The sequence below is a fragment of the Haliotis rufescens genome, unplaced genomic scaffold (genome assembly GCF_023055435.1).
Source record: "Haliotis rufescens isolate VD_foot unplaced genomic scaffold, xgHalRufe1.0.p SCAF_1, whole genome shotgun sequence".
In the NCBI taxonomy this organism is placed as follows: Eukaryota; Metazoa; Mollusca; class Gastropoda; order Lepetellida; family Haliotidae; genus Haliotis; species Haliotis rufescens.
In genome coordinates this window covers 34,876,829-34,904,609 of record NW_025963779.1, presented here as the reverse complement: position 1 = coordinate 34,904,609, position 27,781 = coordinate 34,876,829, and the positions used below count along the sequence as shown (strand labels likewise).

Below are 27,781 nucleotides of genomic sequence, written 5' to 3'. Positions count from 1 at the left end.
TTGATACATGTACGTCTTGAATTGAAAACACATGTCCGTCCGCGAGTCCATAACGTTTTATGGTGAGCTCTTCTCTTTAAGTGCTTAGTGTTCAACTCCCAGTTCCAAACACGTTGTACCTCATCAACAATCCACATTCCTCTAGTGCAGTGATCGTCCGGAAGATCTTACTCTTGACCGTATTAGACAACTGACGAGTTCACGCCTGACCTGTGACCTCGTTACACCCCCCCCCCCCCCCCCCCCCCCCATGAGGTGTTTGCAGAAGGGAGAGGGTCAGGAAATGTGTGCTCCAGCCCAGCGCGGAGCTCGCGACACACTGTATACTGCATGTTGTATACAGTATATTGCAGTTAATACACTGTATACTGCATGTTATACTGATTTGCGGAAAAGCTGCAACTTTCAAGATTCAAGATTCAATTTGCATTTATTTCATATACAACAGACCGCCGTCATATATCACTGGAATGCTGCTGAGAGCGGCGTTAAAACAATTTGTTTTCATAATGGAGCCCTGCAGTCAATCAAATTGGAACCGTATACATATGTTGTACCAATTCAATCACTCTGTTTCGAATATTCAGCAGCAACATATTATAACAAGTAGCCTCTATCAACAACTATGTGTCTCTGTGTCTCTTGTTGAATTAGCATTAGATAAGGTTGAGAATTAATTGTGTTTTTTTCAATACATCTGGGACTGGCTAGAGTTCGAGGATAACCAGGCTACTCATATTTAGCATAGTTGGAAAGTGTGTCGTCTCCTACCCCAGCTGGCACAAACCGTCAATCACCCACTGACCCATACCCCCACAGCTGAATGCCCTGCTATTTTTCACAAATTCAACTACCAGCGGTGGTATTGATTTAAACATATGTTATTTCGAAAAAACAAATGGATTAGGCACAAGTGACACACTTACGAGGCCTTCTCCTATATACATTTCATTACATTGTGGTATGTGAATTCTGTGGTGCAGAACATATACCTACATACACTCACACATAAATCTACATATATACACATGATGAATTTACATTTTTGGTATACAATGGTACATGATATATTTACACAGTTAATAAACTACATGTAATAGACATTTTAAATTTATGTGAAGGGCGGGAAATCTAGAATGTAACTAAGCTGTGATAGTTACAGGGAATGCTATTGTTTTACATCAAAATCAGAGTGTTGAAACAACCATGTATTATATGTACCAATCACTTGTAAAATCCAGATAGTTTGAAAGTAGCTCGTGAAATATAATTCTTGTTATAGTTCTTGTTGTATTAGGATACAATTTAAAATCTGTTTGTTTCTACAATAAATTTATGGACATATTTAAAAATTATCTTATTTTGTTCTTCAGATAGAATTTTGTTACCACAAAGAATTGTTTCTAAATTTGTCTGAGTCCCTATATACCTAAAGTTGATAAACAAAAATTGTCTTATTTAAGAATATTTAACCCTAAATAAATCATCATTTAGATTGCTACATCTATGTCTAAGTCTTGTGTGGATAATATTAATTTGACGCTTTCCATAATTGAAATAATTTGGAGATTTAATAACAATTGAATAAATTTTAGTTTTTAATTCAGCTACAGAGATACTATTTTTAATATTTTCATTTTGTGAATTCCATTGTTTTAAAGAGTCTATTATAAATGATTTCTGAAATGTACTTGTTCTGGCAAAAGGTACAGTCATGTTCTGTTTGTTACGTAGGTTATAATTTGAAGCAGCTGATCTATTGTGGGGTAACAAATCCTTTAGATATGAGGGACATTCATTTATTATTATTTTGTGCACTGTCGTAAGTTTTTTAATTTTTCGTCTCTCTTTTAGTGGTAGCCAGTCGGTTTCGAAATATAAACTTTCTCTCGAGGCAAATTTGGTCAAGCCAGTCACAATTCTGGCAGCGCCAATGTGTATTAATTCAAGTTCATTTTCGTTATAAGCAGAACAGTTGTTCAATACTTCCGACGAGTATTCCAGAATAGACCTTATAAATGTCAGATAGATTTTTTTACAGATTATATCTGTTTTATTTATATTTAAGTTTACGCATAGATGAAACCATTTTCGCTGTTGACCTAGCAATAATTGAAACATGTGCAGTCCATTTCGTATCTTGAGATAACGTGCCCCCCCCCCCCCCCCCCCATGTTTGTGGGTTTCAACATGTTCAATGGCACTGTTAGCATAGCAAATAGTTTGATAATCCTGTACCTGTTTGTGACTAAAAAGCATGTATTTTGTAACATGTTCAATGGCACTGTTAGCATAGCAAATAGTTTGATAATCCTGTACCTGTTTGTGACTAAAAAGCATGTATTTTGTCTTGTTTGGATTAAAGTTTACAAGCCATGTGCTTGCCCACTGGTGGAGAGAGAGAGAGAAGGTCTTGATTTAGTCTGTCTTCAATTACCATATCAGTAGATGAAGTATCGTCGGCGAATAACCTAGTAATATTTTGAAGCTGATCAGTAATATCATTTGTGTAAACTAGAAATAGGAACGGCCCCAGTACAGAGCCATGTAGGACACCTGCTTTAGTGAATGTTTTACTTGATAAACTACCATTAATAAATACTCTTTGGCAACAGGCTGACAGATAACTACGACACCAAGCTAATAATTTACCAGTTATACCATATTGTTGAAGTTTATGCAATATACCTTTGTGCCATACCCTGTCGAATGCCTTAGAAATATCACAGAATATCATACAAAAATATTTATGATCAAGTGAATTACAAATGTGATGGTAAATTTCAATTAATTGATATGTAGTACAATTGTTTGGCATGAATCCCGATTGATATTTGGAAAGTAGCTTATTCTCCAGAAAGTAATTATACATTCTTTTAAAAATGAGTCTTTCAAATAATTTCCCAAGACAAGATAACAAGTGAAAATATACCTGTAGTTGGAAGGGTTGGATTTATCTCCTTTTTTGTACAAAGGCATTACAGTAGCAAGTTTCCACTGTGATGGGAATGTGCTATGTTCAAGAGACAAATAAAATAACAAGCGTAAATGATTGGCTATGGATAGTGATATATATTTAAGTGATCTGTGATTCAGGTTGTCGGGACCGCTTGCTTTATTTACCGGTAGGGACTTTATGAGATCTGTTATTCTTGACTTTCAATAACGGTATAATCCAATTCATGTTCACATAGTTTAACAAATGGTGGTAGTGAGGCGCAAACTGGTCTCGTTATTGTGTGGTATGAGCTGTGACGTGGACCCAAGAGAATAAAGTAAAACATGAGACCAACGCAAGGCTACAATGATTAGGAAAGTCTAGATTTCCACAGCTCTAGCCTGAAATTAAGAATTGTTCTGTCCTCCTGTTTAATTTTTTAATTTTATTTTGTAGACATGGATAGACCAACCAGGAAAGAAATTGATGGAATAATAATATCACATGTCACCAATAATCCAGTTAAATTCATCACACAATAACATATTAGTATTTGATATTACGAAGGGCATGATCAGGTACATGTTCACGATAGCTCTTTGAATTTTTTTTGAAATATTTATCACTGATATTGAAGGTCAATTTCACACTGCAAAGTGATACCACATGAAGGGTGGAAGTGTAAGATCAAGGCAATAATGAAGGGGTCATTCAAAAAGTATTTCTGCAATTATAACTAAAATGCCTATTTCTGGAGATATTTGTGAAGTATTAAGCACGTAGTTGTTACATTATTTGAATACACATATATGAGCAGTGGTTACAACTCCAGTGTCAAATTAACTCTCAATCTCTTTCAATAAAAGAATTCACAGTAACTGAGGAAGAGCTCACTGTAGTACCATAAAACTAGCGTGAGGCAAACTTCAATGAAGTTAGCATTTTGGATATAACAAGTACATGTACCGTTACAAATAGTCTTATTATCATCTCACTAGGACCAAAGGCCCAAAGTGAGCACATTGTCAATGATTTTTTCTTTTTCTCAGTACAAACTGGAAGTCTGGACATGAAATTTAAGGATATCATTATACGAGAACTGATGTTTGCTCATTAAATACCCTAAACATCTGAAAAGAACAATATATGGAATTGAACAATTGTCTTCTCCAAAAATGTTTTAGGTGGATATTTACCATTAAAGTAACACAGAATATTACAACAGCTATCTGTTATGCACAGGCTAACATTATTTACCAGAAACAAGACATGAAGAAAATTTGCATCCGGATACCTTCCGGAAACCTTCCGGAAACCTTCCAGATACCTTCAGCACCCTTCAAATTTCTTGATATTTTCAAGATAATTTTTGTATGTGTTTCACACTTAAATGAACAAAATGCACCCATCCCATCCCAAATATTATAATATACATAACTGCCTAGTAAGTACTCCGGGGTCTGTGTAAGTAACAAAAAAAATATATAATCTGTTTTAATGTTTTAAGGTTTAAAACTATATGTCCTGTTGTGTGAAGTGTTTCTCAAAATAAATTGCGCAACCTGGCGGTATTTATACAACTCAACATTTGATAAGGATATTGAGACACTTCGCACTATTACATCTACTTGTTATGACTAATAACATAATACATGGAATGAATAAAAAATATAGAGGATATTTAATGTGTTTTCTCAAATACCACTTTTATCTCATCGAGTGAAGTGGGGAGAGTCTAATATTTTCACTCGTGAGTGAAAATACTAGACTCTCCCCACTTCACTCGATTAGTTAAAAGTGGTATTTGGGAAAACACATTGAATTTTCTATTTATTATATACATGTTTTATTTTTATTACTTGCAATTTATATATTTTTTCGAAAACAGTGTCTGATAAATTGCTAAGTTCTCCCTGTCGCCCCTTTACTACCGCCGTATAAAGGGGGTTTGCGAAAAGAATATAGTTCGTGAATAAAACTAGCCCTCTTAATATATGTTATGCGAAATATATTATTTCATATCGAGTATAAGGTTCCGTGGACATTTGTGTTTGTCATAATTAAACATTCCTGTTTAAAATGAAAACAGAAATCATTTTCAAACAGCGATTATTTTTTGGCGTTAGAATACATAAACAGTTAGTACTGATCAGCTGAGCTGTCCTCCAGGCTTACAAAATCCGTCAAATTTGATCAAATTTGATCACAGGTAAGTATGAAAGTTGACATATACACATTTATAGAACCCCGAACATTGTAACTGAAACATTGTTGCTTGCTGTCATATTAGGCTACTCATATTTAGCATAGTTGGAAAGTGTGTCGTCTCCTACCCCAGCTGGCACAAACCGTCAATCACCCACTGACCCATACCCCCACAGCTGAATGCCCTGCTATTTTTCACAAATTCAACTACCAGCGGTGGTATTGATTTAAACATATGTTATTTCGAAAAAACAAATGGATTAGGCACAAGTGACACACTTACGAGGCCTTCTCCTATATACATTTCATTACATTGTGGTATGTGAATTCTGTGGTGCAGAACATATACCTACATACACTCACACATAAATCTACATATATACACATGATGAATTTACATTTTTGGTATACAATGGTACATGATATATTTACACAGTTAATAAACTACATGTAATAGACATTTTAAATTTATGTGAAGGGCGGGAAATCTAGAATGTAACTAAGCTGTGATAGTTACAGGAAATGCTATTGTTTTACATCAAAATCAGAGTGTTGAAACAACCATGTATTATATGTACCAATCACTTGTAAAATCCAGATAGTTTGAAAGTAGCTCGTGAAATATAATTCTTGTTATAGTTCTTGTTGTATTAGGATACAATTTAAAATCTGTTTGTTTCTACAATAAATTTATGGACATATTTAAAAATTATCTTATTTTGTTCTTCAGATAGAATTTTGTTACCACAAAGAATTGTTTCTAAATTTGTCTGAGTCCCTATATTCCTAAAGTTGATAAACAAAAATTGTCTTATTTAAGAATATTTAACCCTAAATAAATCATCATTTAGATTGCTACATCTATGTCTAAGTCTTGTGTGGATAATATTAATTTGACGCTTTCCATAATTGAAATAATTTGGAGATTTAATAACAATTGAATAAATTTTAGTTTTTAATTCAGCTACAGAGATACTATTTTTAATATTTTCATTTTGTGAATTCCATTGTTTTAAAGAGTCTATTATAAATGATTTCTGAAATGTACTTGTTCTGGCAAAAGGTACAGTCATGTTCTGTTTGTTACGTAGGTTATAATTTGAAGCAGCTGATCTATTGTGGGGTAACAAATCCTTTAGATATGAGGGACATTCATTTATTATTATTTTGTGCACTGTCGTAAGTTTTTTAATTTTTCGTCTCTCTTTTAGTGGTAGCCAGTCGGTTTCGAAATATAAACTTTCTCTCGAGGCAAATTTGGTCAAGCCAGTCACAATTCTGGCAGCGCCAATGTGTATTAATTCAAGTTCATTTTCGTTATAAGCAGAACAGTTGTTCAATACTTCCGACGAGTATTCCAGAATAGACCTTATAAATGTCAGATAGATTTTTTTACAGATTATATCTGTTTTATTTATATTTAAGTTTACGCATAGATGAAACCATTTTCGCTGTTGACCTAGCAATAATTGAAACATGTGCAGTCCATTTCGTATCTTGAGATAACGTGCCCCCCCCCCCCCCCCCATGTTTGTGGGTTTCAACATGTTCAATGGCACTGTTAGCATAGCAAATAGTTTGATAATCCTGTACCTGTTTGTGACTAAAAAGCATGTATTTTGTCTTGTTTGGATTAAAGTTTACAAGCCATGTGCTTGCCCACTGGTGGAGAGAGAGAGAGAGAAGGTCTTGATTTAGTCTGTCTTCAATTACCATATCAGTAGATGAAGTATCGTCGGCGAATAACCTAGTAATATTTTGAAGCTGATCAGTAATATCATTTGTGTAAACTAGAAATAGGAACGGCCCCAGTACAGAGCCATGTAGGACACCTGCTTTAGTGAATGTTTTACTTGATAAACTACCATTAATAAATACTCTTTGGCAACAGGCTGACAGATAACTACGACACCAAGCTAATAATTTACCAGTTATACCATATTGTTGAAGTTTATGCAATATACCTTTGTGCCATACCCTGTCGAATGCCTTAGAAATATCACAGAATATCATACAAAAATATTTATGATCAAGTGAATTACAAATGTGATGGTAAATTTCAATTAATTGATATGTAGTACAATTGTTTGGCATGAATCCCGATTGATATTTGGAAAGTAGCTTATTCTCCAGAAAGTAATTATACATTCTTTTAAAAATGAGTCTTTCAAATAATTTCCCAAGACAAGATAACAAGTGAAAATATACCTGTAGTTGGAAGGGTTGGATTTATCTCCTTTTTTGTACAAAGGCATTACAGTAGCAAGTTTCCACTGTGATGGGAATGTGCTATGTTCAAGAGACAAATAAAATAACAAGCGTAAATGATTGGCTATGGATAGTGATATATATTTAAGTGATCTGTGATTCAGGTTGTCGGGACCGCTTGCTTTATTTACCGGTAGGGACTTTATGAGATCTGTTATTCTTGACTTTCAATAACGGTATAATCCAATTCATGTTCACATAGTTTAACAAATGGTGGTAGTGAGGCGCAAACTGGTCTCGTTATTGTGTGGTATGAGCTGTGACGTGGACCCAAGAGAATAAAGTAAAACATGAGACCAACGCAAGGCTACAATGATTGGGAAAGTCTAGATTTCCACAGCTCTAGCCTGAAATTAAGAATTGTTCTGTCCTCCTGTTTAATTTTTTAATTTTATTTTGTAGACATGGATAGACCAACCAGGAAAGAAATTGATGGAATATTAATATCACATGTCACCAATAATCCAGTTAAATTCATCACACAATAACATATTAGTATTTGATATTACGAAGGGCATGATCAGGTACATGTTCACGATAGCTCTTTGAATTTTTTTTGAAATATTTATCACTGATATTGAAGGTCAATTTCACACTGCAAAGTGATACCACATGAAGGGTGGAAGTGTAAGATCAAGGCAATAATGAAGGGGTCATTCAAAAAGTATTTCTGCAATTATAACTAAAATGCCTATTTCTGGAGATATTTGTGAAGTATTAAGCACGTAGTTGTTACATTATTTGAATACACATATATGAGCAGTGGTTACAACTCCAGTGTCAAATTAACTCTCAATCTCTTTCAATAAAAGAATTCACAGTAACTGAGGAAGAGCTCACTGTAGTACCATAAAACTAGCGTGAGGCAAACTTCAATGAAGTTAGCATTTTGGATATAACAAGTACATGTACCGTTACAAATAGTCTTATTATCATCTCACTAGGACCAAAGGCCCAAAGTGAGCACATTGTCAATGATTTTTTCTTTTTCTCAGTACAAACTGGAAGTCTGGACATGAAATTTAAGGATATCATTATACGAGAACTGATGTTTGCTCATTAAATACCCTAAACATCTGAAAAGAACAATATATGGAATTGAACAATTGTCTTCTCCAAAAATGTTTTAGGTGGATATTTACCATTAAAGTAACACAGAATATTACAACAGCTATCTGTTATGCACAGGCTAACATTATTTACCAGAAACAAGACATGAAGAAAATTTGCATCCGGATACCTTCCGGAAACCTTCCGGAAACCTTCCAGATACCTTCAGCACCCTTCAAATTTCTTGATATTTTCAAGATAATTTTTGTATGTGTTTCACACTTAAATGAACAAAATGCACCCATCCCATCCCAAATATTATAATATACATAACTGCCTAGTAAGTACTCCGGGGTCTGTGTAAGTAACAAAAAAAATATATAATCTGTTTTAATGTTTTAAGGTTTAAAACTATATGTCCTGTTGTGTGAAGTGTTTCTCAAAATCAATTGCGCAACCTGGCGGTATTTATACAACTCAACATTTGATAAGGATATTGAGACACTTCGCACTATTACATCTACTTGTTATGACTAATAACATAATACATGGAATGAATAAAAAATATAGAGGATATTTAATGTGTTTTCTCAAATACCACTTTTATCTCATCGAGTGAAGTGGGGAGAGTCTAATATTTTCACTCGTGAGTGAAAATACTAGACTCTCCCCACTTCACTCGATTAGTTAAAAGTGGTATTTGGGAAAACACATTGAATTTTCTATTTATTATATACATGTTTTATTTTTATTACTTGCAATTTATATATTTTTTCGAAAACAGTGTCTGATAAATTGCTAAGTTCTCCCTGTCGCCCCTTTACTACCGCCGTATAAAGGGGGTTTGCGAAAAGAATATAGTTCGTGAATAAAACTAGCCCTCTTAATATATGTTATGCGAAATATATTATTTCATATCGAGTATAAGGTTCCGTGGACATTTGTGTTTGTCATAATTAAACATTCCTGTTTAAAATGAAAACAGAAATCATTTTCAAACAGCGATTATTTTTTGGCGTTAGAATACATAAACAGTTAGTACTGATCAGCTGAGCTGTCCTCCAGGCTTACAAAATCCGTCAAATTTGATCAAATTTGATCACAGGTAAGTATGAAAGTTGACATATACACATTTATAGAACCCCGAACATTGTAACTGAAACATTGTTGCTTGCTGTCATGAATTAAATTAGGAAAGTTCAATTCTCGGAAAATTCAAGCGTGCGCTTCTCGCCTCGGCGGTACGTCTGCTGTCGCCAGTTTGGCTAATGTCTGGCGAAGCATGTCCGGCGCAAGAGTGATATTAACATTGCCATAGATGTTATTTCCAGACATCAGTTCTGCACCTGCGGTTGAGTACAGTCGGCATCTGACGTTAACAAAGGGGGATAACTCTTTAATGTTTTGATTCAGGAGAAAGTAGTTCCGGCACCTTGTTTATATCAGTCACTCGTGACTGATAACTTGATCTATCGTCACTGATAAATTCCAGTATTTCATTCATATGTATATAATAAAAAGATATATCCCTATCAAAATGTGAGTAGTATATTGCCATGTGGATGATACCAATCGAAAAAAAAAAAATCACGTGACCACATAAATTTCAAATATATTTAATATTTCGCATCTGAAGCCATCAGCCATTCGGATTCAACATGTCGATGTTCAAAGTCATCTGTCTTCTAGTTGCCATCGAACCGTCGTTTGGATCTTGTCCCGGGCCAGAAGAGCTTCCTGACAAGTTAGGGGCTTTTTTGAATGATCTACAAGACGCAAAGGCCTTACTACGTACTTGCTCTGAAATCACCAATGAGCAGTGCCCATGTTTGGGTAAGTCAAGAACTCTTTCGAAGGGACATGTTTGAAACTAATTATGTATGTGTGAAATACAATATAGGGGAAGTCTATTAATACTAATTGGACAGACAATGTAATTAGAAAACCGCCTTATTCTGCAGTTTTCAGCAGCGCATGTACACACACACGTTAACCTCAGTAAATGTTAACGTCAAAGTTGTATGAGAAACAAAGTATTACAAGAGAAATATATAAATTACTAATTAATTTAATCACGAAAGTATACACCAACAACAAACCGACAAAACTTTAAATAAAGCATGATATAGTGAATGATGGGCCAATAAACTGGAAAAAAAACACACTTTGAAAAACATTAATTTGCTTCGTTCTTCTATTAGTCGAAGGCAGTTAGTGGTGATTGTCACAAATATTTGGTAATTGGAAAACAATGATTTGACGGGATAAGAAGCTCTTTGTATGCTTTTGACAACTTTGTTTTATTCCGATGACCAGTTGATCTGGCCAAGGGTGCAAATACGGCGATAGGCAATAATCACTCACTCACTATGTTCTTGACTGAGTTACGTCTTAAACCACTTTCAAAATTATTTATATCAGGGTTTGTCAGTTCAATGTGGTATGAAAGCCCGAACTGATGAAGGTTCAAAACGTTCACGAATTTACAATTGGTTTTGTGCTGATAAACCAAGAATGGTCACCTTGAATGCCTATGTAAATCACTGTTTATGTTTTCAAAGGATAAAGGTATTCAATAGGTGCATGGGATGCCGCTGTAGTTTCAGTGTTAACTTTAGGGACCGAGCATGTACTGTTCTAGGTTGGGGCTGGTGGTTTGGTTAGTGACGGAATATGTTTTAATTTTAAATCAACACGTAAAAAGGATACATGTATTTTGATTCAAAAGGAGCTAAGCAATCTGCTTGGGTCCACAACACTTTATTATTACACACATGTCCAGCATGTCCAGTGAACGACTTTCTGTGTCTCTTCCAGATTATTTATAGTTTTAACATCAATTGTTTGACCCTTAATACGGATGCGATTGCACGCATCCTTTTACGAATTGGAACATCAACATACTGAGCCTTTTTTTTCATTTTCCCAAGCTCAATCATCATGTCCTACACGCTTGCTTGTGACACAGAAATATGGAATACTGTAAGGGACATTCTCGCGATCTCGACCTTTGGAAACGAGGTAAATATGCCAAAAACACGAGAATGCGAGATCGCGAGAACGCGAGATTTGGCCAAAATCTCGCGTTCTCGCGGTCTCGCATTCTCGTGTTTTTGGTACATAGCACTCTTTGTCAAAAGTCGACAACGCGAGAATGCGACATTTGGACATGATGCAAAATCTCGCAATCTCGCAATCTCGACTTGTCAAATTAGTCCACAAAATAACGAAATCGCGAGAACGCGAGAATGCGACATTTCATTTTCTCGCGATCTCGCGTTCTCGTGTTCTCGCGTTTTAGACGCTGTCCGTGCGCATGCGTAATATCACAAGGTCAAGGCCCATGCGCACGTTAGTAGTCCTTTGGTCATGCTTCTTTCATGCTCTTCATTCTCCAAGTAGCATTTAGCAAACTTATGACTTGAGCTTGAAAATGCTATGTAATTTACATACACAACGTCTGAGTCATCTCCCGTTGTAACAGTTTCCTATGTACTTTATAATAAAACCCTCAACATGCTCAATATAATTTAACAAAAGAAATTGTGTCTATGAATGTCCAATGATACTGAAAACATTAATGTGTCCGAAAGCTGGAAACAAAACTATTACCGTCAGTGATTTCTTAAAGCCGCACCAGCAGTACTACAGTTACAGAAATAATCACAAGCCAGTGAGTTTCTCCATGAGGCAATTTTATACACGGCTAGCATATTCATGAAAGGCAAAATTCTCATAGACCAATTTGAAATACAAAATTAATTATCATATTTTCATCCGCTCCAACCTGACTACAAAACATCCCGCTTTACTTTATTTTATAGTTTAAATGGATAAAATTATCATTAAACCGCCCGCATGTTATCATAAATGAGCGGGCCACTGTTAAAGAAATAAACGACGAGTGGGAGTACAATAAAACACTGGAGGGAGAATAAACCATGAGGGGCGAGTGTTTTATTGTACAATAAACAACAACCACGAGTCGTTTAATGATTATATGAGATATCAACATTATGTACAGCCTCTTTAAGGATGTTGATAAAATGTACAAGGTTTAAAAATATTTACCCCTATTTAAGGCGGGTATTTCCCGCATATGCTCACACAATCCTCAGGTCGATTACACGTACCTTTTCTCCCAAAACCGATTGTCATATTGTAACCGGGGATTGTGAAGGAAAATACAATTTCAAACATAGGCTACGGGTGTGAGTGTTTATTGCCAGAGTAGATAATGACATCCTTTAATGTACAAAACAATAACATTATAAAAACAATACTGCATAGGTTTCATACACATACATATTCACACATTCATTCAGTTCATATAAACATACGTCAATATTCTGTACATGAACATGAACTTAATAATCAATGATATACAAAAAAACAATTCATCAAGGGCGATAACTCGATCCCGACATGACTCATAAGATACAATATAAACCTGGTCCATGTTGTAAAATACACTTAACATTATAAATACAATTACCACTTTCTTGAAACTGCTGTATTTATTCAGTAACTCACCATATATTTGGCACGATACACTATTTACAATTCATATTTCGAGACACGACAAACATGTAAATTACCCGTACCCTGTGGGTGACACTGGGATGTTTATCGTCCTCATGCAGCCGCCATTACGATTGTAATGCCTCAGCATCTAAGGAGAGCAACCTGACGGTCACTTCCCTCTCACAATTAACGTCGTCTCTCACTGCGTTATAAATTACAAGATCACAATCGAATCATCAGAAATGAGGTCATGATTAATCGTATAATACATCCCGCTTCGTTCTTCGATGTTCTTAGCGATTAAACGCGTGGTCATCTATAGAGTAAGTGCGAGAGTTGGGTTTAACACTGCTTTTATCAGTATTCCAGTTATATCACAGCGTGTCAGCTTAATATGAGAGGAAAGCCCGAAGTGATGCAGGTCTCAGACGTTTACCTCTTCGATGAAGCCCACGAGAACGGGTATGGTGAAACAAGAAACATAATCAGAGCGAACCGGGATTCGAACCCACAATCATAGGTTTCGGGCGTGCCCAACTGACGCAACTCTGCACAGAGAATCGCGGCGCCTTAGACGACTTGGCCACCCTAACGAGTGTTGATATTTTGATGTCAGACCGCCGTCATATAGCTGGAATATTGCTGAGTGCGGCGTTAACAACAAACAAACAAAATCTTTCTGAAAAATACCATTAGGCATCCATGTTGGTTATTTGACTGTTAGTTGTCAGACAATATTTGTCAAATTCAGTCAGTTCACAGGCAAGAAAGGGAGCGTGTTCTTGACTTTATTATGTTACCAGTCTACATATATATTTCTGTATAATCAAAAGACTTGGAATATGTGCATTCTGACATTGTCAAAAGTCACGTGATTTTGAGCAGCCATTTTGAAATAAACTGCATTAATTTGCAAAGCAGAAATTTCTATGAACGTTGTGGTTTATTTCGTCGTTTTGATGTCAAAAGACACGAGCGTGAGATTTTATTCATCATCCAACATCATTCTTCCAACTTTTTGAGTTTGTAGACAGTAATAAGCAGTGTCTTAAAGATGTTGGATACAATGGTTGGTGCGCACCTCAGTTCACGCCGTTGCACGCGAGTTTACCGAGACGAATAACCTTACAAAATAGTTACATATAACTGTATAGGCAATTAGCACAAAAACACGAGAACGCGAGATCACGAGATCGCGACACTTGACCAATCTCGCGTTCTCGCGTTCTCGTGTTTTTGAAAATAGTTACATATAACTGTATAGGCTATTAGCACAAAAACACGAGAACGCGAGATCGCGACACTTGACCAATCTCGCGTTCTCGCGTTCTCGTGTTCTCGTGTTTTTGAAAATAGTTACATATAACTGTATAGGCATTAAGCACAAAAACACGAGAACGCGAGATCGCGACACTTGACCAATGTCGCAATCTCGCGTTGTTGCCTTAGTTATTGTCCCCCCTTCCCCACCCCCACCCACCCTCCCCCGTGAGTATCCGGATGATATAGCAGATATCAAGACTAGTTCGCGACCTGTGCTGCGCCATTCGTAAGCGCATGTATCGCTTTTATTGATAGTATTTCATTGTGGGTATATTGTTTAGCCAAAATGTATAAAGTTTCACGAAGGCAATTTTTGCAACGCCTAAATATTCAGTTATTTTACAAATTGACTGCAAATCGGTCAATTTCATCACCCAGTGACTTAAAATGATAGGATTAAAAGAAAACAAAATTCAAAGTACGTTTCTATAGTTTGGGCTTCTAATACTAGCGGGGCGGTCGGGTAGCCTAGTGGTTATTGCTGAAATAGTGCTAAAAGGGGGGTAAAAACAAACACACTCACTCACTCAAATACTAGGATAAATAGTCTATTTTTAAGCCCTTTTGAACCTCTTAAAAATTGTTAGTCAATCTGGACTTGGATTCAGTCAATTTCTATATTACTGAAATATTTAGACATTTTATAAATTGCCTGAGTGAATCACTTTTTACACATTGAGTGTAATATACATGTATACACGCCTACAGGTACAAGAGGAACAAAACTGATTCTATCCAGTGCAACAGCAAATGAATGAAAACAAAATGCAAATATCATAATGACGCAAATGTCGCCCCAGACCATCACACTTCCGCCCCCTAAAGGTTCCACCTCCTGGACACAACAAGGAGCCGTACGTTCACCACGTCGTCGACACACTCGCGTCCGCCCATCAGGTTTGAAGAGTTGGAACCTGCTCTCGTCACTAAACAGCACTCGCCGCCATTCCCTTTGTTGCCATCGCTGAGTTGTCTGCACCACGTCAATCTGGCACGTCGATGTTGACGGGTCAAGGTCATGCCCTTGAAAGGGCTATAAGCCCGGAGACCATAATGTCGTAGTCGTCTGGTCACTGTTTGTCTGCTGACCGGATGACTTAAGCTGTTGGCATCTGATGACGTCACAGTAAGAAATCTGTTCCTCAGATGACGTACCCGTAAAAAGCGATCATCCTGCGGGGTCGTGACCTATGGTCTGCCACTCCGTGGTCTGTCTGCGGTTCTGCCAGTCTGTCGGAGACGTGAGACCAGTCTGGTAATGGTCATCTTGGAGCAGTTTATGTTAATGGCAACCGCTCTCTGTGTCGCTCCCATCTGCAGCATACCTATGGCTCTCTCCTTCTGGACAGCGGTCAGCCTTGGCATGTTCGTTGGTGTTAATCATCGCAACCATTGATAGGGAACAGATCCCTACGTAATTTATACCCGGAAATTGCACGATAATTTGGGGAAGATTGTTTTAAAAAATTGCTGAAAAACACCAATATTTCCCAAAATCCGCAAAGCACGTGCAAAGAACGACAGAGAACATGAAGGCTGTATTCGTGAAATGTGTTCTTTACTGTTTTTGAACAGGTTGGCATCTTTGTTTCAAAGTGGCAAATCAGTTAATGTTGGTAACGTTTCTTTTGGCCCTCAGTTTATAACCATCTGGGGTATTTCCAAATAACGACATCCGATGAGCTTCCATCGTTCTTTTTGTCCGTTTGTTTAGGCTAAAGAAATTAATTAACATGCGCCCTTTGTCTGAGATTCAGAGATTACAGGTAACCAATCAGTGTTCTTGAACACGGTAGTCCAGTCTCTTGTCACGCTCAGTTGCGTCAGTGAGCAAATCGGCAGATGGTGAGCCCCAGCTGGCAGTGTTAGACAGCCGAGAAGAAGATTAGTGCCCCTTTAAACCGACAAGCCGGGATATAACTAAAATATACACACTGTTCAAAGCAGTGTTGAGCCAAACTCACTCACTTATTCAGAGTCATGCTGGTCCCCCAGGCTGGATATTGGGGGTACTTTTCCAGTATAAGCATGCCTGTCATTTGAATGTTAAGGCCGCAATAGTGAGTGAGTATGGTTTTACGCCGCTCTTAGCAATATTCCAGCAATATCACGGCGGGGGACACCAGAAATGGGCTTCACACATTGTACCCATGTCGGGAATCGAACCCGGGTCTTTGGCGTGACGAGCGAACGCTTTAACCACTAGGCTACCCGACCGCCCCTAAGGCCGCAATAAAATTAATAGTTACAGTTTGATTGATTTTTTAAAAACATGGGAGACAGGAGGCATTTTATTTTTAACGTTTTTATTTTGTTCTTATCGACCTACTTTAGGCATATGTGTACAATTGCTGTCGGCGGATGCGATTCGCATGCATCATGTGTGCTCAGTAGGGCTACGTGTATGGAGTATTTTATCAGGTAAAGAAAGTAGGAACACTCATATTAACGATACTTCTATTTCTAGGAATTTATGGGCATTAGAATAATGTAAGGCAGGATGTTTTGTTGTCAGGCGGGAGCGGATGAAAATCTATTAATTAAAGTAGCGAATATGGTATCGTATAAAAAAACAAAAAAACAACATCGGACAATATCATTTTATCCGAATGCTACAAATTGGTCTGTGAGAATTTTATTTTAATGAATATTCTAGCCGTGTATAAAATTGCCTCATTGAGAAACTCACTGGCTTGTGATTATTTCTGTAACTGACAGTGTAGCCGCGAATAACTGCAATACTGCTGATGCGGCTTTAAGCAATATTACTCACTCACTCACTGACGGTAATAGTTTTGTTTCCAGCTTTCGGACACATTTATGTTTTCACCATCATTGGACATTCATAGACACAATTTCTTTTGTTAAATTATATTGAGCATGTTGAGGGTTTTATTATAAAGTACATAGGAAACTGTAACAACGGGAGATGACTCAGACTTTGTGTTTGTAAATTACATAGCATTTTCAAGCTCATGTCATAAGTTTGCTAAATGCTACTTGGAGAATGAAGAGCATGAAAGAAGCATGACCAAAGGACTACTAACGTGCGCATGCGCTTGACCTTGTGATATTACGCATGCGCACGGACAGCGTCTAAAACGCGAGAACACGAGAACGCGAGATCGCGAGAAAATGAAATGTCGCATTCTCGCGTTCTCGCGATTTCGTTATTTTGTGGACTAATTTGACAAGTCGAGATTGCGAGATTGCGAGATTTTGCATCATGTCCAAATGTCGCATTCTCGCGTTGTCGACTTTTGACAAAAAGTGCTATGTACCAAAAACACGAGAATGCGAGATCGCGAGAACGCGAGATTTTGGCCAAATCTCGCGTTCTCGCGATCTCGCATTCTCGTGTTTTTGGCATATTTACCTCGTTTCCAAAGGTCGAGATCGCGAGAATGCGAGATCGCGAGAATGTCCCTTACAGTATTCCATACAGAAAGGATCGTACAATGGATTTCTTTTGATTATGAAACGGGTTTTGTCGCTTTTATGTGATCTAACCTTATATCATGAGATGCAATATGAAATTGAGGTTCTGAACACTGACCATATATTTTTTTCCGTTTCGAATGTATCCTACATGTCTCGAATTAGAATTGGTCTCCAGCAACCCATGCTTGTCGTAAGGGGCGACTATGCTTGTCGTAAGAGGCGACTATGCTTGTCGTAAGAGGAGACTATGCTTGTCGTAAGAGGAGACTATGCTTGTCGTAAGAGGCGACTATGCTTGTCGTAAGAGGCGACTATGCTTGTCTTAAAAGGAGACTATGCTTGTCGTAAGAGGAGACAATGCTTCTTGTAAGAGGCGACTATGCTTGTTGTAAGAGGAGACTATGCTTGTCGTAAGAGGCACTATGCTTGTCGTAAGAGGACACTATGCTTGTCGTAAGGCGACTATGCTTGTCGTAAGAGGACACTATGCTTGTCTTAAGAGGCGACTATGCTTGTTTTAAGAGGAGACTATGCTTGTCTTAAGAGGCGACTATGCTTGTTGTAAGAGGAGGCTATGCTTGTCGTAAGAGGCACTATGCTTGTCGTAAGAGGAGACTATGCTTGTCTTAAGAGGACACTATGCTTGTCGTAATAGGCGACTATGCTTGTCGTAGGAGGCGACTATGCTTGTCGTAAGAGGAGACTATGCTTGTCGTAAGAGAAGACTATGCTTGTCGTAAAAGAAGACTATGCTTGTTTTAAGAGAAGACTATGTTTGTCTTTCGTGTGTTCTAGTTTCCAGGAGCGTTAACTGACGATGGAAAAGTATAACATTTGTCATTTCCTTCATATTTAATTTCAGGTAATATGTCCTTAAATAAGATACATTGGAGTTAAACAACATGATTAAACTGTTTTCGTCAATGGGCCAAATGGTTGAATAACGCTCAAAAGTGGTTAAATTAAGTTACGAATTAATGTCTAGATACTTCTTGTCACTTATTAGTGATTTTGCAAAATGAAAATAATGAAGTTTGAGCAAAAAACATTTGGTAACGCTGAAAGGCGGTTAATTATGTGCAAACTGTGTTGAATTATGTGTCATAATCCTTATATCTACATCTTTGTATTTTTACAATGCAAAGATATCAGATTTAAGCAAAGGAAAATGTCTTGGTCCATTGGCGACAGTTGGCCCATGGGCTGCATGAATGAATAATTCAGTTTTCGAAAATATGTTTTTATCGTTTTATATTCCGTAGTATGTACCCAAGAAAATAACACGTTGGCGGTATTGTCAAACACACTTTTAAGAACATTATAGAACCAAGAAGGCATTGCTTATAACTTTACCACCGACTCATTTATAACGTCCTACTTATTTAACGTCGTGAAGTTCACAACGCCAGCCGCGCGGCATCCGTTAACTGGCTGTATCCCTCACGCGATTGATATATCTGAACTGTTAAAAAAATCGTATAACAAGCTTTAATCTTAAAACGAATGTGGTTTAGACCGGAACTGGGTCCACGTGTACAATACATTCCGGAAGTCACATGACCCGGAATGAATCCCGAGTGGACCAGCCCTACAAAAGCTGCATGTATGACCACTCTCACATCTTGCCATAAATAAACTCATTAAAATCCACGAACTTCCAACCGCTTTAGAAAACAAAAACACAGCCCCAGCCACTGGATTAGACAACATAAGTTATAAAATTCTCAATCATGTCCCAATCAAAATTCAAAAACTAATACTTCAACTATACAATCAAATTTGGACTTCTGGCTACCTCCCCAAAACATGGAAAAATGCATTAGTGGTGCCAATTCTAAAACCAGGGAAATCCCCACATGACCCTGATTCTTATCGCCCCATCTCTCTCACATCTCACCTATGTAAAATCATGGAAACAGTAATAAACAACAGACTAAAGCATAAAATACAAAACAATAGCCTTATAAAAGAGGACCAGAGTGGCTTTACAGCAAACAGACAGACCCTAGATCACATTTTAAATTTGGAACATGATGTTAGGACAGCCCAAGCACAAAAACAATACACTGTGGCCATTTTTATAGACTTTTCTAAAGCGTTTGATATGGTTTGGCAACAAGGCCTAATTCAAAAATTAATAGATAAAGCCATTGATGGAAGAATTCTAAATTTCATTCATTCTTTCTTAAATAACAGAAACATAACAGTAAAGTCAAACAACACACTATCAGACCCCCACATTCTTGAAAACGGCACCCCCCAGGGAAGTATCCTGTCCCCAACCCTATTTAATCTAATCATTGACGACATATTCCCATCTACCCAAAAAAATACTATTACAGCAAAATTCGCTGATGATATATCATTTTGGTCGTCATCAACATCCATAAAACAAATTGAAAAAAGAATCAAACCAACTCTTTCGAAACTAGAAAACTGGGCTTCCCAATGGGGGTTCAAAATTAACACCCAAAAAACCATCGGCATTGTTTTCAAAAAATCCTTTATGCCAAATTTAACACCCAAACTTACACTTCATAAAGAAAATATTAAATTCCAAAAAGAAGCAAAATTCCTAGGAGTCACATTTGACCAACACCTTACATGGGCTCCCCACATCAATAACTTGGTCAACTCCTGCCAAAAAGATATTAATCTAATGAGAGCCATCAGCAGCTCTCACTGGGGAGCTGACAAACAAACACTATTAAACATATACAAAACTCTTATACAAGCTAAAATAGATTATGCCGCTCCGGTTCTCCACTCTTTAACAGATAAATTGGGAAAAAAGCTCAATTCAGTACAATATAAAGCCCTTAAGATAGCCCTGGGGACAAGAAATGGCACCTCCCTTAATACCCTACAAATCATCACAGGCATTACATCAATCCAACTTAAACGCCATCAATCTATACTTAGTTATTGGGCTGGGGCACAACAAAACCCCATTTACAAAGAAACACTCCATAAATACAAAAACTCAAGACCAGCTACCCTAAAAAAGTTCAAAAACAAGACAAACATAGCACCCTTCATAACACATCTGCAAAACATACAACCTAGAACATATAACTCTCACACCCCAACCCCCAACCCCCCCCCCCCCCCCCCCCCCCCCCCCCCCGAAACAGACACATCCCTAACCAAAATATTCAGCAAGCAAAACAAACTCACAAACATAGAAAAAGGAACAATATCACTCAAATATATCCATGACAACTGGCCGGAACATACACACATCTATACAGATGCATCATATAACAGTAATAACAAAAAAACAGGGCTGGGTATCCATATAACACAACCCACACAAAGCACAAAGAAATACCAATATGCAAACTACTCACATACAAACACAGCAGAGCTATTAGCCATTCTACAAGCTTACAGCCATGCAGAAACATCAAACCATAACAAAAACATCATTATTTCTGACTCATTAAACTCAATAAAACAAATAGCAGACAAATTCTCTAAATCCAGACCCGACTTAATCAAACAAATAATAAATACCCACACAAAACTCAAAACAGCTAACAAAACAATAACACTAGTATGGATACCCAGCCATACAGGCATACCAGGAAACGAAATTGCAGATCAAACAGCAAAAATAGCTACAACTGACCAAATACCCATTTTACAATTTCATACAAGCAAAACCGAAACAAAAACACTAATAAAACACAATATAATACAACAAAAATGGATCAAAACACTATTCATCAAACCAACAACAAAATGCAAAAACTACACAAACTCCATCCTAGCAGACAAAATCATAAACAGAATACAAAGCAACCAAACTAACTTAAATGCAACACTATACAAGCAAAACAGACATACAAGCCCAAACTGCATCCACTGCAATACCATAGAAGACATAAAACACATATTCACCACCTGCAGCAAATATAAACAACAACAGTTAACACTATACAACTCTCTCCCACCCAAATACAATAACAATATTACGATGCTATTTAAACCCGACAATCCACCAGCCACCTACCTACAAATAGCCACCTTTCTCAAGGACACCATCGCTCAGCGCGCACGTGTCCTTCCTTGCTCCCCAAGCTCATTACCACAATGAGAGACATCGCTATGTCACTACCCAGGGAGCTTGTCTCCATCCTGGAGCCACTACTGGCTTTCCGGGTCGGGGACTACTCCCTCAACACCTCGTACCAGACCAACACCACCACGCTCTCCATCTCCTTCGACCGAGGTCAAAGCGTGGGAAGGCACGGCGTCGGCTGGCGAGCTGGAGTGGCGAGGAAGCTACTGTTTGTGCCCAGCCAGGAGCCTCCTGGCTAGGTCGAGCTCTCCAGGAGGAAGAGCTCTAAACTCAAACCGCTCCTGTCCCCAGAACTGCACCAGCACCAAGGGAGGGCGTGGGCGGTTGCTGGGATACAGACTGCCGTTGTCATGCCGGTAGCAGGGGTTAGGGAGGACCTCGTGCTGTTCCAGGATGTGCTGTGCCTGTTGTGCAAGGAGGAGACGGTCGTCAACCTCACTCTCTTGTTCCGGGACTGGGTCAGTCTGGACTTGGCTGGAGTTGAGGGACGGGCCTGGTGGTGTGGCGGTCTGGGTCTCCGAGTTCCTGCTTGGTGGTGATGGAAGAGGGGGAGAGTTGGGGGAGAAGATGCTTTTTATCTTTCTCTTCTTTCTTCCGTGTCCTGTCCCTTCCGGCGTGCGAAAGGGCTCCTCCCCTCTGGATTCGAGGGGAGCGGGTTCCAGTGCCGCTGAAGGGGGTGGAGGGGTGGTGGGAAGGCTCTCCTGGATCTCCATGGGGGCGACTGGTGGAGCCTTCTTCACTGTGGGCGGCCTGGCCGTCTGTACCGGGCGTGGTGCAGCAGGGGTAGGGGCCGGGGTCTTTTTCTCCTTAGGCTTGGTCTTGGCCGGAGCTTTGACCAGAGGCCTTTTCCTTTGACCTAAGTCGAAGGAGATGGAGAGGGTGGAGGAGTTGGACTTGTACGAAGTCCGTAGGGAGTAGTCCCCGACCCTGTAAGCCAGCAAGGGCTCCAGGATGGCGACTAGCTCCCTAGGTAGAGATAGAGCGATATCCCTCATGGTGATAGCTTGGGTTGCGAGCAAGGAAGGACACGTCTGCACGGGGCGAGTTCGTTTAATGGTTTTACGACCGCTTCAGCCGTCGGCTATTTCGCAGTCGGGGAAGGTGGGGAATAAATGATGAATAATATAATAATAAAGATAATCACCATTCCCAAAAAACTATAAAGGGAGGGGAGAAACCTATAGAGAGTTGGGAGAGAGATAGAGTTTAACTTATCAGCTAAGGTTATCCTAATAGTGTAAAGCATAGCAGGGCGAGAGTAGCAGTTTGGCTGCTATTTAGTAATAAGGGTTTTATTAAATAAGGAAAAAAGGGTTAAAGCCTAGCGTAAGTCTATATCCGCTGGGGTGGGGGGTGGGTGAGGGACGGTAGTATAGCTTGGTGATCCGTGTGCTGTAGCATTGTTATATGGGCTTGGGGTGTTGGTGACTTATGGCTGGGTAATTGGAGAGTCTGTTATGTAGTATGGGTGATCCGGGTTTTGGCGCGGACGTCGGAGAAGTAGGTTAGAAGTAGGTGATTTGGATCTCGATCCTGTATTGGATGTTGGGAGAAGGATATGGCACTAAGTACAGGGGGGTGGGGGGCGGCGATGGGCAAGGGTCAAGTGTTTTAGGTTATAGCAACCAGTGAGCCTGTTAGTAAGTATTTAGCTATGGTAAAATCCTGTCCTAGTAGAGGGTGATTGGTTTTTTTAATGAAGTGGGCAGTGCTGTTTATTATAAATTGGGGGGTAAGTTGGATGCCCTGGTCCTGAATGTCAGTGAGAAATGAGTTGAGGTCCTGAATGCTGAGTATTTCGTGTTCAAATCTTTCTTGTTCTAAATACTGGATCATAGTGAAATTAAGGCGTTTGTGGGTTCTTTTGTAGATGCGGATACCAGGGGCTTGGAGCATTAGTGGTGAGGGGAGAAGATAGTGATCATTTAAGATTTTGTCAGCATGTGCGTTTAAGTCCAGGACAGTTTGGTTTTCAGTAGAGGGGGGCTTTGGTTGGGGGTCGGTTTGCGTGGGAGTATGGATTTGATCGGGGGGCCTCCTGGGGGAAGTATGAGAATCTTTAGTGGTGGTTTTTGGGGGGAGTGGGGGGTTGGGAGTGGAGAGAGTTTGGGTAGTTTGGTCTAAACGGGGGGTAGGGGAGGGAGGACTTTGATTAGTTTGGGTAGAGTGGTCTAGATGGGGTGGCTGGGTTGGGGTGCTTATGCGTTTTCTTTTTTTGTCCTGAGAGGGGACATCCATGGGGGTGGGCGTGGACAAAGGGGAGGGGGATAAGCTTGGTATAAGGGGTTGGGGAGTGACAGTAGAAGGGCTAGTAGGTTGAGAGTTGCTGGCGGTATGGGGAGTTGGTGGTAAAGAGTCATTGGTTACATCCCTTGGAGCTGGCATTTGGGCTTGGGGGGAGAGTGGCTGTTGAGCGTTTGCTGGTGTGGGGTAACGACGAGGCAGTTGTGAGGGGGGCTGGGCCCTGGATGTTTTGGGCTGGCGTAGGTCAAAGGTGATGACTAAGGCCTTGGTTCCCCCCGTAAGATCAGCGTTGAGGGAGAAGTGGGACACCCTATAAGCGAGGAGCGGGGTAAAAATTCCCACTAGGTCCCTGGGGAGGGACTTGTTGATAGATCTGACCGTGTGGGTCATAGTGAGATTCCCAGGTGTGGCACAGTAATTCCAGTAGGGACACAGTAATCCGTAGGAATATAAGCACAGGGTAATCCAAGGTGTATTCCGAGGTGTAATTCCGTTAAAGAATCTGGCATAGATCCGGACGAGAATCTGTAAAAGATCCGATACGACTAACGACGACGACGCCAGACCACACGAGGACTGTGACACCACGACCACACCATCAACGAACGAACGACCAACGACGACGACGACGACGACGACGGCACGGGGCGAGTGTCGAAGTAACTCCTACATTTACAGCAAAACTCTAGATTCGGATCGGGATCGAAATTCTCAGCGCGGACTGTCTTCTACGACGTCCGCGCCTCAAAATTCTACAGCGGATTGTCTACAATGACGTCCGCGCCTCCAACCCGTAGCGCGGATTGTCTACTCCGACGTCCGCGCCACAAACCCACCTATCCATCCATAGAAACAATATAGCCGTTTAACCAGCCACCCACCCATAGCCAACAACAACAAGCCCACTGCCAATCACGCCGACACACAGCCTTGCCCCCACCACCCACGCTAGGCCCCTGCTTTTAACTTAGGTTACTTACTCATATCCACTACCCTTTCCCCCTTATAAATTATTTTATTTTATTTTATTTTATTTTATTAGTAGTAGTTACACATCAGCTTAAGTGATTACTTCTGTCACTCTACCTATCCTAGTTATTACACCCCAATAAAACTTGGTTAATGTAGGACTTTTTATCCCTCCTCGGCTCTCTATGGCCACTAAAACCTCAACCTCTCTTCTCATTACTTTATCCCCCCTCACTTACATTTTTTTGGGCTAGACGTTTATTATTTATAAGAACCGTCTGCCCCGAGTGCGAAATAGCCAGAGGTTGAAGCGCTCGTAAAATCTCCAAATATCTATCTATCTATTGAGCTTGAAGTGACTGAGTTGGGTTCAGCGCCGTTTTGAACTGTATTCCTGTATGCCACTGATGCAGGTCTTAGGTTTTTATAACGTGGTAGAGCGTCCGCCCGGAGAGCGGAAGGTCCGGGGTTCGATCCCCGGCCGCGTTCATTCTCGAGCAGTAGCTTACAACATGGTGCCAGGGCTGAGATTAGTTTGATTACTGTGAGTTATCCCACTTGACATGAAAGGCTGCTATCTTGAAGTACCTGTTGACCTTGATGATACAGTAAGGTTTATTGCAATATAAATAACGAGTTCAACTGTATATATCAATTTTCAGACGGGGATACGGAATGCTTTGAAAACAGACTAGAAGACGTCAACACCACGTTATGTTCTCTGATCAACCAGTCCATCAATGTAATCAATGCTGCACCAGCTGTCTGCCCTGCGCGTAAGTACATTGAGAAAGTGAATATTCTGTAACGCCGCACTTACCAATATTCCATCTGTATGATGGCGGCCTGTAACTTGTCTTGTCATTATCTCATCCATCACTTTTACATCATGACGTATTTTACTTGTATCACATGTACTTGTATCGCTTCACAGCTGTGCGCGAACTTCATTTTTTTCTTTTCAATCTGATATGAAAACATTTTGCATAATGTTAATATTGTCTATTGTAGTACCTGTATTGTATTTATGTAGAGACCAGAGGATTTCCATTATATGTCTTTGTGAGGTGACTTCTTGACTTCCAATTCATGTGGTGGAGCAATTCACCTTCTGTCGAAATAACAGGTGCTGCTGCGCATGTGCATACCCTATTTGGCAAATGGGTAATAATTATTTATATAACATATCTCTTCACTCACCCATTCAACACCCTCCCCTCAAATCATTTGGGGTTTTCAAAAGTCTACTTAGTTTCATCAAGAATTGGGTTAGACAAAATCATTAAATCCTGATATATTGACACCTGTCAATGATTTGCCACACCCAGATAGTCTTCGAAACCAATTGCTTTTGTCAGTACTATACGACCAAAACAGGTATTATCAATCCTGAATTAGGAAAAAACTATCGAAAGAAGAAATTATGAATATGGTCTTATTAAAATATTTACAATGATGTTTCACAGACGAAGGATGCGCGGCTCTGGTTGCGGGATGCAATTCTTCTGTCATTGCTGTGGTCGACCCAGTTGGGACTATCCTGTCAAGTATAGACACACTTGCAGATGTCAGCGCTCTTACAGTTTACGGATCCAATGGCTCGTATTACACCATCTGCTACATTAGTAATGACCCTTTCGTCGTAAGATGCTTGCTCCTTCCTAGTGGGGAAACAAGAGTTATCCTTGATATCGGTACGTCATATTGCTGTTATTATCAAACAAATAAGAGATTAACTAAAACTTCAGATATCCGACCACGTGTCCAGATCATCCTCAGTTTCATCCCCTTGTCACGGCGTGTGGCTCCAATAATTGGCGTGGCACATTGTACCTATGTCGGGAATCGTACCCGTGATGTTTGGACTACCACTATCAACCGTATAGCAGTGTATATATACTATGCATGCTATTAAAAGTTACTTCTATTAACATAATATGTATTTGTTTTCTTTCTTTCTCTCTCGCCTAGATTTAACCTCAGTTTATGGAGAAGGGACTGGCATAGCTTATTGTGACGGTTTGGTTTACGTGGCCTTTGACTTACCTGAACCTCAACAAGATGGTCTTCTGTCAGTCAGTACAGAAGGACCCCCGTTCTCCGTCCTTCCTGTTGTCGATATCTCCTGCAATGCAGGCACAGTCAGAGCGTTTAACGGGTTGGTAACAGCTTTGTTTATGTATTCTACCCAAAGATATAATGCTAAGGTTTACATTATTTTCTTGGATGGAAAAATTTTCCCGGAACATTTCAACCTGTTCACTGACACAACCAGCCCCTCGATCATACATAGCATGCATGGGGGTACTGCAGTGTTCGCCATTACACTTGTAGGACGTCACATCATGAGATTTCTTAGCCTCTCCACAATAAATGGGGTTGACGGAGGGGATTGATTAATGTTTCGCGAAAATGCTGGAAGTTATATTTTGATTAGTTTTCCACAAAAACGTACGTGTTCACTGGACATGTTGGCTGTCTAGGTTTGATGTTCAGATTGATGACGTCATGACAATATTTTTTGTTTGTTTCAGGCGAGTGTATTTCGTCAATTGCAAGACAATCGAATCCGTCAACAAGACAGGTGGAGATTTGCAAATCGAGATGATCTTTTCGACGACGACTATTTCCTTTGATGTCCTTGATGACGGTATGTCTTAGGAAACATAATCAAACCTTGTTACTCTTGGGAACGGGCTTAAACGTCGCGTTCAAGATTAGTGTACTTGCACGTG

At 39.3% G+C, this 27,781-nt stretch overlaps 1 protein-coding gene across 1 annotated transcript in view; it reads left to right on the top strand.

Annotated features, from left to right (window-relative positions):
• The first annotated feature begins 9,850 nt into the window (after positions 1 to 9,850).
• Positions 9,851 to 27,781, top strand: part of LOC124139526 — a 23,455-nt gene continuing 5,524 nt past the window's right edge. Inside the window, exons 1-5 of the mRNA XM_046506651.2 lie at positions 9,851 to 10,294; positions 25,709 to 25,822; positions 26,513 to 26,740; positions 27,018 to 27,204; positions 27,581 to 27,696. Of these exons, the coding sequence (XP_046362607.2) occupies positions 10,120 to 10,294; positions 25,709 to 25,822; positions 26,513 to 26,740; positions 27,018 to 27,204; positions 27,581 to 27,696 (820 nt within the window). The 5' untranslated portion in view covers positions 9,851 to 10,119. The remainder of the gene's footprint in view (positions 10,295 to 25,708; positions 25,823 to 26,512; positions 26,741 to 27,017; positions 27,205 to 27,580; positions 27,697 to 27,781) is intronic.